This window comes from Esox lucius, chromosome 6 (assembly GCF_011004845.1).
Source record: "Esox lucius isolate fEsoLuc1 chromosome 6, fEsoLuc1.pri, whole genome shotgun sequence".
NCBI classification, from domain to species: Eukaryota; Metazoa; Chordata; class Actinopteri; order Esociformes; family Esocidae; genus Esox; species Esox lucius.
The window spans coordinates 9,899,018-9,913,604 of record NC_047574.1 but is presented as its reverse complement, the minus strand read 5'-3'; the positions used below and the strand labels follow the sequence as shown (position 1 = coordinate 9,913,604).

The window sequence follows — 14,587 nt, the reverse complement described above, 5'->3', positions numbered from 1 at the left end:
GTTGATTTGGAATGAGCCTCCGCTACCGATGATGGAAGCTGCCCCCCCCCAAAAAAAATTCATTAAAAAATTCAAAAAAAAATAAAATCTAAATGCACGTGTCATTCGTTGTGTTTTTCTTTAAGGCTCTGGAGCAGGATATGTCGGGTCGCCACGGCAGCATCTCTGCCATGAAGGCCAAGGTGAAAAGGTTTGTGGAGACAGCTGACCCCGCCGCGGCCGCTCTGCTGCAGTCCAAAATGGACGCCCTGTCGCAGCGCTTCTCTGAGGCCCAGGACAAGCACAAGCAGAAGGTGGGCCAGCTGGAGCAGCTGAAGGACAAGGTGGAGCAGTTTGAGAAGACCTCTGAAAAGGTGCAGCAGTTTGTGCTGAAACGCTCACAGACCCTCTCTGAAACAGACGGGCCCGGGAAAAATGTCAACGAGCTCTCGCTGCTCATGCAGGTAGCTGTGACTCGTTTCATCCTTTCAACGTGCTTTCTGTTGAACGTTCTGCCTAAAAGGATGTGCGCATTTAATGAATTATATCCACACTACACACTGCTCATTCGTGATTTTCCAGTTGTTCAAATTGTTCTAATGGGCCTTCAGGATACTAACAAAGAGTTGGCTGAACATGCCAAGGATGTGGAAATGCTGCAGAAGCTGTCAATGGAGCTATCCAGCATGGATCCAGAGGGAAGCAAGGCTCAGATTCAAGGCAAGATGGACAACCTCTCCAACACCTTCAACGCCTTCAGAGATACTCTAAAGGAGAAGTAAGTGAAGATGATGTTTGCAGAGCTACTTGCGCCAGTTGATGGTCATGTTTTGGCATTTCTGAAGTATCTGTAATGCGATGGGACTGTGTTTGTCCTCTCCCTTCTCCAACACAGAGAGGAGGAGGTGTCGTCCTGTCAGGACCAGCTGGGAGTCTTCACGGCTGCAGCCGGAGCTCTTAACACGTGGCTGAAGGAGACAACCGAGAAAGTCCCTGAGGTCCAGCCAACCAGCAGTGAAGAGAGTCTAGCGAAGGACCTGCAGAGAGTCACTGTGAGTCATCAGAGACTTTAGTCTGGTTCTAGCTAGCCATCCTCACTTAGGTTATGGAAATGGTATGTTCTACCCTTGTTCATAGTGCAAAGAAAGACAGATGCTTAGCTATGTTACAAAGGTTTCAAGTGAATGTGCAGTTTGTTCTTCAAATGACCTTGAAAGAATAGGGTGTTCTAATTTGTGTATTACCTCAGATCACAAGTTACATGCTTGGCACTAAATGTGTTTTCTTAATAGAGTAAGAGAAGTGTGGTGTGATGTATCACTTTTTTGTCCTCCCTAAATTTGCAGTAGTTTTCATGCCAAAGATAATAAAGGGATGTGTTGCACATAGGACTTTTCATGGAGTCAAACACATAGTAACTGTGACTCCCTGTAGTGAAAAACACTACTGATGCTGTTAATTACTGACAATAAGCTTGAAGATTAGAAAAGACTAACAAAAAAGTTAATTGGTCAAACATCAAAGATTAAATGCACATCTTTAGATAATAAAACATTTGCAGCTCACTTTAAAATGAAATCAACCAAGACACGACATTAAAAGGCATTTCCGTTAAGGAGATTCAAGTATCAATGTTGCAATGCTCCAAAAATGTATTCCTTGGCTTTACTCATACAAACCCTTAAGACGTAATCATTCACTATTCAGATGTGCTGTGGACAGCGTTGAATAAACTGTGTTATATCTATTTTTTAGGCTCTAATGGATGACTGGGCAACCAAAGGCTCTGCTGTCCAAGATATAAATGCCAAAGGATCTGCGCTATGTAGCCTCATCAGTGTCCTCACATCTCCGGCCAAGACCAAGATAACACAGAAGTCCGGTACGCCTTCATAATGTTCAGCTCTCTCCAAGCAGTTTGCTGGAGAGATGTGTTCAGTTAAGTGAAAACAATAAAATGGGAAATGTTAACTGCCTGTCGCAGCATGTATTGCAACACTCTAACAATGTCATATTTTTCATTGTTTTGCTATCAGCGGTTACTAATGGTGGGAACCATGTCTACTTAACTAATAAAGGTAACTTTTCTTTACCAGTACGTCATTTTTGGAATGTATAAACACAGTATTCCAGACCTGTACATCATCGTAACATTGTATGAATGTATCATTACAAAGATACATTTAATGTCTTGTGTAATTACTTGTTAGGTTGAAATTAGCTATTAAAGGCTGAAGGTAGTTAGGGTTAGACTAGTACTACTTTCATTTGCTTCTCCATTCTGGAAATGGCCCAAATATAACATCCGTTTCAAGTTGCATTGAATTAAAAACATTATTTCTGTAAATGTTCAGTCTACACTCAATCGCACGAATACTCATTTCAAACCAGCTACTGTATGTTTAGATAACGCAGTGCTATGTGAGTTCACAAACACACTTTTTGTGACCTCACATTTCTTTTCCTATGCAGTTCCATTAGTGTTGTAACTTCTCCCAACAGTGTCTAATCCCAGTTATTGTTGTCATGTGGGGTAAACTGTCTGATGTCTAACACTACCGCATTTAACCACAAACAGAGCTGATGGTGGTGCAGCAGAACATGTCGTATATCAACGAGGGCTACGAGAGCCTGGGGGAGCTACTGAAGGCACGGGGCGCTGAGCTCTCTGGTCTGGTGCAGGAGGTGACCGAGGCCCAGGCAGAGACAGATGCAATGATGGTGTGGCTGAGAGACATGAAGAAGACAGCAGCCTCCTGGAACTCTGCGTCCACGGAGAAAGATGCCATGAAAACACAGCTGGAGCAACAGAAGGTATGTTCAACCCACACTTGGAGCGGTAATCACAAGGGATCTCAGAGTAGAACATCGTTCAGAATTGCCGCATTTAGTCCCGTAAGCTATGCATGAAGGCTTTTTAGTTGGGTTTTACCTTGTCGACAGATATTTAGGAGACCCTGTGAGCTTCTTTATATAACCTTTATTTTACCAGGCAAGTCAGTTAAGAACTAATGCTTATTTACAACCAAGGCCTGGCAGGAGGTAGAAAAGACCACTTGTAGGGAAGGGGTGTAAGGATTAAACCAAAAGGATTGACAACACAGACATGAGCTGACCGAACCAGTTAAGAAATTCCAGCAGGTGTCTTGACAATAGGAAAAGGCAACAAGAAGTCAGTGTTCATCTTCTGACAATGCTTTTACTTGAGGATTAATTTACCATTCGTGATGTGCCTACATAACCCTCTCAAATAACTGTACAGAGTAAATATGGTGAAAATTACATCACAGTAAAATAGCAGACTTTGTATGGATATGTTTTCTAAGATGCTTTAACGGAGATGGGCCCTGGTCTAAATTTCATTGTTCTACATTGTACAAATGTTGTCCCTATGGTTTACTACAGTGTTGGTTTAAAATGAAATACCTCACATAATTCCCCCCCCCCCCCCCCCCCCAAGTCTTTGGGGGAAGCCAATGTTTCAGGTATGCACCTCTTATCTATCTAACCATCTGAAAGTGCACGGACTGCCCATCAGTCAAAAGTATGAGGGTTCTAGTCAAGCTGTACTTTCTCTTGTTCTTAGGCCTTTGAGGATGAGATGAAACAAAAGTGTGAACAGCTCCAGAAGTTGAGAGAGAAGCTCCTACACCTGATTGAGAAACACCCTGACTCCCCTGAAGCAGCAAACTGGAACCAGATGCTGGCGCAGATTGGTATGCAAAATGCAGCGGCGCATCTGTATGTCTCCACGTGTTAAATATCTAATGCATCACTGCTTAGAGCTCTTCCTAGTGTCAGTCCAGACCAGGCATCCGCTCATCCTCGTCCAAGGCTTCATGCCAGAATAACTGGCCTCCCCCCAAACCTACTGACCTGGCTCACTCGTGTGGCTTAGCTTTAATCCGCAGGGGCTGCGAAAAGTTTAAGTTGCGAAAGACTGTTTTGTGCTTACTCGTGTCTGCTCCTCAGATGGCGCTTGGGCGGATATCAACGATTTGGTGGAGGACAGGAAACAGCACCTTGAGGAGTCCCACAGGAACCTGGATGTTTTTCACAGCATCGAGCCACAGCTCCTCCAGTGGCTCTCAGAGAAGGAGTTGATGCTCAGTGTCCTGGGCCCTCTCTCCATGGACCCCAACATGCTCAACACACAAAAGCAGCAAGTCCAGGTACTTCGTAGTGCTTATTGTGACTGTATAAAGGATTGGCACTACATAGGGGTCATGTCCACACAGGCACTGCAGAGACATGGTGGGTGAAAAGAAAAGCAAGGTTCATTAATTAGTTCATTATTTTCTGCGATGTGGGATTGTGACGGTCATAGGCTATGCCTTTTTAGACCTAGAGATGCACCTCCATCTAGACATCTAAAAAGTCGGCCGTGGTTCTGAAAAGGGAGTAAACATTGGAATGATTTGCGTTATCACAATTATATATTGAAACAAGCAACAACACTCTTTACATGCATGTATTTCAAAACCATGTTGTAGTGCAATTTGATTAACTCTGATGAGGATATGTACTCGGACCTGCAGGCGAGATCTGAGAGCAGATGAGTAAAAATAGGAAATGAACACAAATAATAACCTTTTTAAGGTTATGACCCCAAGGAACTTGGTAAATGTCAGTACCACTTCACAAATGCGCTAATGTTACATTGGGTAATGTTTCTGTCTGCTGGCCAAATGTTGAAGTTTGCCAAAATCTGTCAAAATCCAGAGGATTGTAATTGAAAAGGTTGAACCGTTTAGAAAATGATGTTCATTATTAAACAACAACATTATTTGGCGTTACTCTTTACTAAGGTCATGTTGCCGTTCCCTCCATCCAGATCCTCCTAAAGGAGTTTGACAGCCACAAGCCGCAGTACGACCAGATTAATGAGGCCGCCGCCGCTATCTTGAGCACATCAGACACGCAGGACCCCTCCTCCGGTGGCACACGGGTGAAGGAGCAACTGGCCGCCATCACTCACAAATGGCAGGACCTGACTGGGCGACTGGACCAGCGAGCTGGTCTTATCGACCAGGCCGCGGAGAAGACGGGCCAATTCCAGGGTCTGCTGAGGAGCCTCGGCCAGAGTGCCGCCTCGCTCGAGAGCCGCCTCAACGGCCTGCAGGCCCTCAGCAGTCAGCCCGACGTGGTGAAGAAGCAGCTGGAAGAGGCCAACAGCATCTCTAGCCAGCTGAGGGATGAGAGGAGGAGACTGAAAGAGGCTGAGGGCCTGTGTTCTGAACTCTCAACGCTGGTCACGGAGGACTACCTGAAAGCAGACTTGGCCAGGCAGCTGGAGGGTATCACCAAGCCCTTCAGACTGTTAGAGGGCAAAGCAGGTTGGGCTTGGATCGTTTGATGATGATGATAGATCTATGCCGTTTTTTTGTGTACTGTGGTTTAAAGTGTTCTCTGGTCACTGAAAAGTCACACCTTGCAAACTAATTACAGGTTTAGAAGACATAATTAGAATGACAATCGATTCTAGTCTATTAAAACATACAGTGCAGTGCATCCCTTTCCTAGTTTACCTACTGCATAAATGAACCTCATTTTGATTTTGATTGTGATTGTAGGTGATATGTATGAGACAGGGTGATGTCACTTATTGAGAACAGTGTGCTGGCAATTTCTATCAGGGAGCAATGCCATTCTGAGTTACAACTCATGCCTTCTTCCTCTACCTCTAAGTTACATTAACGTCCATGCTCTTCTCTAGGAAAGAGGATCCAGCAGATCAATTCTGCCTTCGCCAGTTCCCAACAGTTCCACCAGACCGCCGAAGACTTCCAGGGTTGGATGAACGAGAAGCTTCAAGAGCAGTCTAAACCCCAGGTTATCTCTGCCCAAGTAGACACTCTGCGACAGAGCCTGAAAGAACATGGTTCCCTACAGAAAGTATTGGGCGAACATGAGGAGCCGTACAGCAACATCATCAGAGAGGGAGAGACCCTCTTGCAGAACACCGATGGGGCAGAGAAGGTGGCACTACAGGGACAGCTGGCAGAACTGCGTCACAACTGGGACGACGTGAAGAAGAGCTTGACTGAGCGCCAGGAGAAGCTCCAGGGAGCACTGCAAAAGGCCCAGAAGTACCACGAGCATGTGGAGAAGCTCCAGTCCTGGGTCCAGGAGTGTGAGGCCAGAGTGGGAAGCATTAAGCTCTGCGTGGACCCTGCCGAGGTGGAGGGCTCCATATCCTCGCTGAAGGCCATCCAGAAGGACGTGGATAAACAGAGAGGCCTGGTGGAGCATCTGAGCACTGCAGCCGAAAGCCTCCTGGAGGTGGCCAATGCAGACACCGACGCTGTCAGGCAGGAGAAGGCAGCAATCACGCAGAGTGTGGACCGGCTGACGGAGGGGCTCCAGAACAAGAGGGAGTCTCTGGAGAAGATCTCACAGAGGCTGAAGGAGTTCAACAACACACACAAAGAGGCTAAGGGCCAGCTGGAAGGGGCTAAGAAGCAGCTAGAAGTAAACGCCTCCTCCGGTGTCCAGGCCTACAGCAGCAAGAACCTGACCAACATGAAAGCCCAGCAGAAGAGCTTGGATTTGGTCAACACCCAAGTGGAGCACCTGAAATGCCTCGCTCAGGGCCTGGTGGCTGACCTTCCTGAGGCAGAGGGGGTGACTGACCTCTTGCTACAAGCCGACAGTCTGGAGAAAGAGTACTCCTCCCTCAGCAGGGATGTTGGGGAGACCTGCTCCACCTTAGAGGGCAAGCTGCAGGGCATTGGGCAGTTCCAGACCCAAATCCGTGAGATGTTCACTTGCTTCGCGGACCTAGATGACGAGCTGGACAGCTTGGCTCCTGTGGGCCGCGATCTAGCCACCCTAAAGGAACAGCAGGGAGGCATCAAGGGCTTTATGGAGAAACTGCAGGTGCTGATGGCTGACACAGCTCGCGGAGGGGACAGCTGTAAGAAGATGCTAGAGACTGAGGCCTCCCCAGACCTTTTGGGCCTGAAGCGAGACCTCGATGCTCTGAGTAAGCAGTGTGGCAAGCTGATGGACAGGGCAAAAGGTAGAGATGAACAAGTAGGGACCACACTAACCCGTCTGGAAGAGCTTTACTCTAAGCTACAGCAGTTCACCAACAAACTGGCCGGAGCCGAGGTCAAGGAGGAGAGTCAAGGGTCAGTTGGCATGGAGACCGATGTAATTAACCAGCAGCTGGAAGCTTTTAAGGTAGGATGGCATTTTTTCTGCATTTGGTTTGTAAATGAATGCATAGATTCTTGTTACAGTATTTTCCAATTTGGTTGCCACCACTAATGGTGATTCATTTTGGTTTGTATTATGGAAAATAATGCATGTGAACTTTTCAAGTCATGTGTCATGCATCAGATACATTATGGTATCACTTTATCTCAGCACATGCTTTACTATTGTGCTCTAGTGCTATTATTTTCACCAGCCACATTACTCAGCTGCAAGAGATATCATATTTCCATACAGTACTACCCTAAAGCAACTATTACTAACATGTAAAATAGAACCCTGCTTAGTGTTAGAAAGTCAAAACAAAATCTTATTTACCTCAACAGTTTACAACAACACCAGTCTCATAACGAAGGGCAGTGATTAGTAGATGGGTAGCCTCTTAAACCAGGCCTAGATTGTTGTTAGCTCCAAGGAAGCCGCATAAGATTGGAGGTGTGGCCTCGCGAGACAAGTAGTTGAGGGAACGATTAGCAGATATAGAATTGCTACATGTAGTACCTTTTTAAACTCGGTGAAGATAGTGATTAGTGATTACGATGAGTGTTATGTATTACACCACCCAGACAGAGCCGTTCTTCTGAGCTGTGTTGCAGGATAGGAAACCGCTTCAGGGTGTCCCCAGGAACCCATTGATGATTTTAAAACAACAAAGGAGTTAGATTGCGGAGGCCGAACTGAGGATTGGCCAACAACATTGTACTGACTGTGCAAATATAAATACATTGAAAAGAGCGAAAAGACAACAAATGTAATAAACATGTAATAATACATGCGTCCTATATACTATATATCTTATAAAACATGTAAAATTCATAAACTTTTTGACCTAAATGATAAGCCTTAAGTTTAGGACAAATCCAAAACAACACATTTTCCATGCATGGGGGTGGCTGCATCACGGTATGGGTTTGTTTGACATCAGCAAAGGCCGAGGAGATTTACAGATAAAAAGAAATGAGATGCAGATAAGTGCAGGGAAATCCTCAAGGAAAATCTGCTTCAGCCTGCTTTACTGAGCAGGACAATAACCAACAACACAAGGCCAGAATACAGGAAATATTTCTTAGTGTCAAAGTTTTTTTTAATCTATTATAAAACCTAAAGATTTCTGTCCAGCCATGATCACTTTGACATTTAACAAAATATTCTTGACCAAAAAAACAACAACACAATTATATACACTTCACACAATGTGAACAAGTCCCAGGGGAAGACTCATTTCTCAATCCACTTCAAGTGCTAAGTACATTAGAAAAACATTAGACTATTTCACTTTCACCAGCTATGACCCCGTGTGACAACTGTTCTACTTTTCTAGTCCCCACATCTCATAGGAAAAGAAATCCACGTCACCACGCAATAAGTTCTAATGGGGATGTTGCGTGGCGCTTTTCGCTGCATTAACACCAATGGTTTCTGAGTTAAACAGCGCAGCTAGCCTCTCTGTTTCTCAGCTGGGCCTGGGGGCAACATTCATGACCCTCCTCTGGGGATTTGCACTCCAGTATGTTGCCGAGCATCTGGCGCAGACAAAAGATCTCTGACGGGCCAGTGGCCGTTGTGTTTGTGGGCGGGTGATTGAAGACTGCCGGACCAGCTGGGCACCAGCGGGGTGTCTTATGTCACAGTGGCTCGTGTTGGAGAGGGTTACCCAGCCTGACGCCCTGCCCTGTGTCCTCTCCTTCTCCTCCCCTACGAGTGAGTGTGGCCTGGCCTGGCCTGGTCACTCGCTTGTTGTCGCGCGTGAGTGAGCAAGTGCTTTGTCTCATTATTCAGCTAATTCGCTGGTGTTTGAGCACCTGCGCCGCCTTCTGCGTGTTTAATGGGAGCTGAGAAAGTATCTGAAATGGTGTGACAGCCTGTCTGGGGATGTTTTTAGATGCTCATCATTGGTATGTGTGACTTTGCCGTACCTGCTTCACTGTTGAGTTCAAGAGTGTAGCGGGCATTGCTTTTGTGGCTGTGGAACATCTTGAGGTGGTAGTTACCATGTATTGAACTACTGCTGTAAACGTCAAAGGTGTCCAGTAGCGCATGTTTCTGCTGAATTAGGAATGTGTGGGTTCTCCAGGCATGGAAAGGGAGCCAGAATATTTGGCAGAAACGATATCTCTCAAGTTCAAACTTCAGACCCCTAATCTCTATAAATGTCTTCTTTATCAAACACGTGAGTTGATTTGATCATTTTTGTATGTTTCACATTATACATACTTTTTCTATTGTCAATCAATCAATCAATAAAATCTATTTATAAAGACCTTTTTACATCAGCAGATGTCACAAAGTGCTTTTACAAAACACCTGGCTTTAAACCCCAAGGAGCAAACAACAGTAGTGTTGAATTTTTGTGTCTCTAATATTTCGGTTATGGCATAGTTATATCTGTAAGGGCCCACAACAGCTTTTATATCCTGAAAACAAAACCTTGTCTGGAGATTTATTCTCTTAAGGAATGCGTGTCTGGACTTACATCCATCACTAGGCAACCAGAACTGTCAGTCACATCTTCATGATCTGCGTTGGTTCAATAGTGTCTGCTGCCTGTCTGCAGCCTCTATCTTAAAGAAGTGCATTACTGTTTATGTATACCATGACTTATCAAGACATTTAGTAGATACAAAATGCATCTTGCTACCCTACCACAAAGAAACCAAATCAATTTTTTATAGTTATCAGGGACACAATACCAAACAAACATTCTATCGCAGAGTGGAATTCTCTTGTCTGAAAGGGAGCAGAGGCTTGAAATTCTTTTGTTTAATTGTTTGCCATTCAATATCTGAAAAAGGTATTTGACTTCTGAAGGAATTTAAATACAACACTAACAACAGTATTGTTTTTTAATATTATCAAGGCTTGTATATCAACAGGGAAAGAAACACTGGGATAAATATTACTGGGACTTATAGCGGGATGTAGCATTCTGAAAGCGTGTAAATACCCATAGAGTTGGTGGGAGAGGATTAACCTATATTCAGATTGTTATTTATGGGCTCAAAGCATCAAATTAAAACATTGCTTGTACTGCAGAATCACACTGTTTTATTTGGAAAATTCAGGCCAAATTAATTCGTTTGATTTTCTTTTGATGCCATTTTTTTTTTATCACAACACCAATTACAAACATTGTCCTTTAAATAAACACCTCAAAATGTGCTGTGTGAAAAGTCAATTTCAACAATACGTTTGTGCTCGTTTTGAGGGTTCGATGGGAAACCATAAACCATCCCATAATAATGAATACTACTAGCTGTTGCTGGGCAACTCCTTTCATGGTGATTGTGCCTAACCTCTTACCCTTTCATTGTCTCATAGTCTCGTTGTGTAAGCCCGTACTCAGACACGTCAGCTGCTAGCGGAAAATCACCATTGTACTCATTCATGCCACTGGATACTCTCTCACTCTGGGGAAAAGAAAGGTTTTCAGATTCAGATTAAGTCACAAAAATATGCCCTACTGAGTTCTATTTCAGCACCAAGTATCGCTTAATTGCTGCAAAAGTTGTGGAGTCAGACTAGACCGAGACAGTATGGGATGTCTGCAGTATGTTATAGAGGTTTAATGAAGTCTACAGTCTAATCCAGCTTGGTTTATTTATACATCTGGTGTATTTTGGGGATTGATTGTCAGCTGCTGTGAATTAAATAAACACACAAATGGAGCAATAAGTGAACTCATTTTTATGCTTTACCATTTTAGGTCTGGATTTGTACGAGTCAGTGGTTTTCACTCTCATTGTTGTGGTTGTTAGGTGATCTGGAAGGTTTTGCTAAAGAGGATCGGCACTGTCTAGGCCTTAATGATAATTAGCGTAAGCCTAACTCAGTGACTAAACCCGTTGGAGCGACGGGAGGTGTGGGGACGTCTTTTTAATGTTTCCACTCAGACGTTACATCAGTGTCTCGTGTGAAACGAAAAGGAATTTCTTCCCTGTGAATCATAGCTTTTGCTCTAACCAAAGGTGATGAAAGGAGAGGACCATTGGGTAGACCTCATCATGTAGCCTAGCTTATTCACTTATCCCAACAGTGATACACCCTCCCTGAGGTGTAACATGACACCACAGATGTCCTCAGAGGATCTGTTGAGGGTTACACGCTTTCTTTCACCACACGTCACAGGTCACATTTTTATGGTAGCACACAGTATTTTTCCATGTTTTGAGGTTGTGATTCACCTAGATTTAGCAGTTTCATTTGTTTCCCTGTGCTTTTACTTGTAGATATACGCAATCAAGATAAGCTCTTATATGTTCCTCCCTGAATTGGTTGTTTAGTTCCTGTTAATGGTTTTCATTTCATTCAGAATCATTGTTGCTTGTGACTGATGGGTAGTTTGGTTGAAAGGGAATTTGCAGCAGATAATGTAACAAAGAAATGTTGCCCTTCCGCAACCTATGGCCTAAATAGCCTGTTCTTGTGACAAACAAGGGTTCTGTGTAAATGCTGTATATGTTTTGAGGGAGATACGCGATAAGTCTTTGTTTACAAAAATGGCGTACCATAACCCGTGAATATGAGTGGCAAACCCGCGAATATGATCAGAAAAACTGAAACAGACTGAAAAGAGAAACACTTTGCCTTCTCTTAATTCGATGCCCGGATTATGTAAAAAGTATTTGGGATTCAGCTGCTGAATATCCTTCCTCTAAACCCCACAGATCTCTTTAACCGCTTATTTATCTCAGATATTTTGCCCCCAGCTCCATTCTTTCATCACACAGTTCAGGAAAGACAAAATAAATTCCTCTTATTGTGTCTCTCATTCCTCCTTTCATCTCCCCCTGGAATCGGGTCACTCGTCCTAAAATGCCACACCATGACGTGGACTTGGCAGCACTGTGGCCGTTAAATTACCTAGGACCCATGCCTCCCTCGGCATTCCAGAGTAATTAACAATATCTGCAGGGTCCACAGCAACGACCTACAGGAAAACAGCGGAGAGGGAATAGAGAAAATAGGAATGAAAACCGAGCTCAATTTGAGCCGGCCGTGATGTCACCAGTGGGAGCTGGCCGCTGCCTGTTGGTCTGGTGTTCAAAATGTTTCTCTTCCATCGGAAGAGGTTAAGCTAGTAAGTGTCGAGTGTTCCTCTCGTCCTCTCCCATTCCCTCCATCGGGGAGTGAGAGAGAGAGAAAAAAAGAGGGAGAGAGCGATGGTGCCAGGATGCAGAGGATGACTAAGAAGTTAAGTCATATGGACCTTGGAGACGGAAGGGGGAGTATTAAAAAAAAGGGTCAATCGTCTGACCAACCAACATGTGCCGGAACAGCCCTCTGTGACAGATGTTGCCTGAATAATGAGGGAGCGGGGGCGGGGCGTGCAGGCTCTGCCAGGAGGGTGTTTGTCTGTCAGTGCGGGGCGAACCACCGGAGAGGCAGGGCAGGCTTTTTTTTTTGTTTATCCAGGAGCAGCGTCTCTCCTCTCAGATCGCCCTTTGTTTTCACACAGCCCTCTGGATTTGTGTCAGGATATGCCACTTTTGCACTGAAACTCTCTCTCAGCCTACATGGACACCCACATGAGGGAGAAAATAAGCACTTTTCGTCCATGTTCACAGCGGAGCCATGGAGCCGACGAGCAAGGAACCATTCCAGTGAAGTTTTGACAATGGGAAGAGCAGCACCAAACAGGGACTACTTTTAAGGATGGGTGACTCTATGGACGGGTTGGTTCCAGATATGACTACACAGCCGGGGCACTTTCTGAACAAGGGTGTAATGTTGCTTTAGTGTTTCTGAGGTCAATTATTTTTGGAATATCACAATTTGGAGAGATTTATTTTATTATTTGGTCTATGTTGTATACATTCTTGATTGTTATAAGTAATTGCAGAAATTGTGAGCATATATCGTAAAAAGTTTTATTTATTTTTTAGAAATATATATATATAAGGGAGTTTAAGACTACATGTACTGTATTTGCACTAAAACAACTTAAACCTCAGATCACATGACTACATTCTTAGTATTATTTTATTATCCCTGAGTTAAATGTAAGATGGGGAAACCTCTAAGCAGACCCGACTGCCTCCGCCAGAACCCCTCCTGTGTGGGCAAAGGGGAGGAGGAGGACCTGAACATTGACGACTGCTACGTTCCCCAGAGATCCATCTATGACACAGTCCGCCTCAATGAGCAGATTGACTGTGGCTCGAAGGGCAGCCTGGCTTCCAGGCACTTCACCGGCACACTTCCCTACGCCCACCGCACCCTGGACATGAGCAGCCTGTGTGGCAATGGGGTCCTCGCCTCCTCCAGCGCCTCTGAGCTCCGTGCCCGCGAGGCGGCCAGGCTGGAGAGTGCCATCTTCGACGGTCTGAAACTGAACGGCGACGTCATCAGGGGAGCTGGCGCGGCCCTCAAGACTCGTCCGGGGCAAGTGGGGGAGAAGAAGGAAGCACCACAGCGCCGGCGCTCCTGGAGGGCGTTCGCCCCGACCAACATCGGAGAGTACGCCAGCCGCAGCGGCACCCTGAGCTCGGACGGGGTGGAGAGGCCGACCCTTGGTCTGGCCCATGCCAGGAGGGGGAGGAGTGTCACCAACTCCCTGACCTCCGAGGAGGACTCGGGCCTGTGTAGCCCCACCGCGGAGAGGGAGCGCCGCTCCCACCGGGTCTCCAGGAAACCAGGCCCAGGCACAAGGAGCCTGTCCTCCACCGAGGCTGTGCACGCGTCTGGGGAGCTGAAACCGTGCCGCTCCCTCAGCTCAGGGCAGGAGGAGTTCCCCATCATGCCCAGGGGACTGTATCCTCCAGGACACAGCGACAGCCCTGTACGGGAGTCTCCAGAAGGGAACGACACCTGTGTGACAGACCTAAGTGAAACCGAGTTGGCCATCACTAATGGGGAATACAGAGACTCCACTGGCAGGAGGTCCTCCAGGTCAAACAGCAGAGACTCCACTGGCAGGAGGTCCTCCAGGTCAGCCAGCATGGTCCAAAACGGCTCCAGAATGCTCGCAAGCTACAATGAGCTCCCCACCGCCGAGCTGCTGGAGGACGTGTCCTCTCAGTCCGACTGTGAGCTGGTCAGCGTGGTCGTGACACAGCCAGAGCCGTACGCGGACTCGGGACGACAGCCAGAATACGGACGTGATGTCGGTGTCAAATCATCCGACCTGCAACACTATCGAGCCGTTGAACCCCGGAAGTACAGCATGGAGGACCTGGAGGACTTCCTGCTGTCGGTAGAAAGGGAGGCCTGCTTGGCCCACATAGGCAATGAGCTACCGGTGTACCAGGAAATTAGAGACGACGAGATCGAAAGCTTGTTAACTGCTATTGCGGCATGTCCTGAAATGGACCTCTTGGGCTTCTCCTCCCCCCAGGTAGCTAGAAAATGTATCCTCCATCTACAGGGGTGGTTTTTAACTTCAACTGGGCCA

At 45.9% G+C, this 14,587-nt stretch overlaps 1 protein-coding gene across 28 annotated transcripts in view; it reads left to right on the top strand.

Moving 5' to 3' along the window:
- dst (dystonin) overlaps nt 1–14,587 on the top strand; it is a 143,473-nt gene that overhangs the window by 94,131 nt on the left and 34,755 nt on the right. For 27 of the 28 annotated variants that reach the window (XM_029120388.2, XM_029120385.2, XM_029120382.2 and 24 more), the window contains 10 exons: nt 126–443; nt 591–757; nt 875–1,031; nt 1,735–1,861; nt 2,016–2,057; nt 2,558–2,793; nt 3,566–3,695; nt 3,952–4,151; nt 4,814–5,315; nt 5,696–7,164. In XM_029120388.2, coding sequence (XP_028976221.2) covers nt 126–443; nt 591–757; nt 875–1,031; nt 1,735–1,861; nt 2,016–2,057; nt 2,558–2,793; nt 3,566–3,695; nt 3,952–4,151; nt 4,814–5,315; nt 5,696–7,164 — 3,348 coding nt within the window. The remainder of the gene's footprint in view (nt 1–125; nt 444–590; nt 758–874; nt 1,032–1,734; nt 1,862–2,015; nt 2,058–2,557; nt 2,794–3,565; nt 3,696–3,951; nt 4,152–4,813; nt 5,316–5,695; nt 7,165–14,587) is intronic. The other variant, XM_029120370.2, reaches the window with a different exon arrangement.